This window comes from Cicer arietinum, chromosome 3, assembly GCF_000331145.2.
Source record: "Cicer arietinum cultivar CDC Frontier isolate Library 1 chromosome 3, Cicar.CDCFrontier_v2.0, whole genome shotgun sequence".
Classification (NCBI taxonomy): domain Eukaryota; kingdom Viridiplantae; phylum Streptophyta; class Magnoliopsida; order Fabales; family Fabaceae; genus Cicer; species Cicer arietinum.
This window is the reverse complement of record NC_021162.2, coordinates 4,684,523-4,686,512: the sequence shown is the minus strand read 5'-3', so window position 1 is coordinate 4,686,512 and position 1,990 is coordinate 4,684,523. Positions and strand designations below refer to the sequence as shown.

The 1,990-nt window shown below is 31.1% G+C and overlaps 1 protein-coding gene across 1 annotated transcript in view; it reads left to right on the top strand.

The window, feature by feature from the left end:
• Positions 1–283: 283 nt before the first annotated feature.
• Positions 284–1,990, top strand: part of LOC140919630 (uncharacterized) — a 3,239-nt gene continuing 1,532 nt past the window's right edge. Inside the window, exons 1-4 of the mRNA XM_073366226.1 lie at positions 284–467; positions 590–841; positions 1,057–1,206; positions 1,601–1,746. Of these exons, the coding sequence (XP_073222327.1) occupies positions 284–467; positions 590–841; positions 1,057–1,206; positions 1,601–1,746 (732 nt within the window). The remainder of the gene's footprint in view (positions 468–589; positions 842–1,056; positions 1,207–1,600; positions 1,747–1,990) is intronic.

The window sequence follows — 1,990 nt, the reverse complement described above, 5'->3', positions numbered from 1 at the left end:
AAATTAAGAAATTATAGTTAAATGAAGTTTATAGAGATTGCACTATTTTATAAGAGGAAAAGTTTAAACTGTTTCTTTTGAATTTTGAAGAATGTAATATCTTAAATTAATTATAAAAGTTCCTTTTTATTTCCTTGAAAACATATTTCTTTTATCCGCTGCAAATCAAAATAAAAAATTATTATTAATTACTTTATATATTATTTTGGAGTTTTTGGTGTCACAGTTGCAGATCCCAATATTGTTTTAACAATTGGCACTGTTTGTGGGGAAGGGAGCAACAATGGTTGGAACCACAAAGTTTGATATTGAAAAGTTCAATGGATCAAATGACTTTAGTTTGTGGAAGATAAAGATGCATGATTTTCTAGTACAGCAAGGTTTGGTGAATTCATTGAAGGGTGAATCAACTCTTCCTACAACAATGTATATTCATCAAAAGGAAGAATTGATTGAAAAAGGAAAGAGTATTGTCATCTTGTGTACTACCAGCAACCTTGTAGATTAAACTTGAATCTATCTACATGACTAAATCAGTTTCAATTAGGCCCTTCTTGAAACAGAAATTGTTTTCTTTAAAGATAAACAGAAAAACCGGTTACAGTACAAATTGTGGATTTTAATAAGATTCTTGATGATTTAGAAAATTTAGATGTCAAGCTAGATGATGAAGATAAAGCTCTGATCCTATTTAATGCTATGCCAAGTTCATATGAACACTTCAATAATGTTACCATGTTTGGAAGAGAACAAACAATTACTCTTGAAGAAGTGCATGCCTTTATCCAGAGAAAGGAAAGTTATAAAAGACATGAGATCAAGAATGATAATCATGCTGAAAGTCTGAATGTGACCAGAGGAAGAACTGACAAGAAATGATCAAATGGAAATAAGCATATGTCCAATTCACTAACCAAATTTAAAGCGAAGTATAAATGTTTCTATTGTCACAAGAAGGGACATTTCAAGAAAGATTTCCCTAATAGAAATTAATCAAGAAACTCTCAAGATTCTAGAAATGTTGCACTTGTTGATGTTGGTTATGAATCTACATAGGCCTTGATGATTTTGAAGGTGAAAATAATTGGGTATTAGGCTCAGGATGTACTATCCACATGTGTCCAAGAAATGATTATTTTAAATCAATATATCTTCATAATGGTGGAGTCATTTTGCTTGGCAACAACAAATCATGTACAATCCAAGGCAAGGGAACAATCAAATTCAAAATGTTTAATGGCAAGGAGATATAGTTGAAGGATGTAAAGTACATACCTGAATTAAAAAGAAATTTAATTTCTATTGGCACGCTTGACATTTTAGGATATTCCACAAACATAAAGAATGGTGTCATTACTATTATTAATAAAGATAATATCATTGTTAAAGGCATTAAAAGAAATGGCTTGTATATTTTAAATTGTTCTACCATAATTGCACAAGCTTCTGTAGCTAGCTCTAGTTAGCATTCATCTACTAGAATATGACATATGAGATGAAGACGTATAAGTGAAAAAAGCTTAATTGAGTTATCAAACCATAATTTGCTTAATGGTGACAAAATTTGAAAAATTGGAATTTTGTGATCATTGTATTCTAGGAAAGTCTAAGAGGGTCAGTTTTGGTGTTGGCCAACACAACACCTCTAGATCTTTTGAATATGTTCATTCTGATTTGTGGGGTCCTTCAAGGACTCATTTTGGTTGTTCTTATTTCATAACTATCATTGATGACTATTCTAGGAAAGTATGGATCTATGTCATTAAAAATAAAAGTGACACTTTTATGAAATTTAAAGAATGGCATATGCAAATTGGAACTCAAACGGAATCTAAGCTGAAATATTTAAGAACTGACAATGGCCTGGAGTAGGCACCCTTCAACAAATAAGTATTGCAAGGACTTAGGTATTCAAAGACATAGAACAGTTGCAGGCACCCTTCAACAAAATGGCATTGCAGAAAGGATGAAATAAAAAATATTGGAAAGA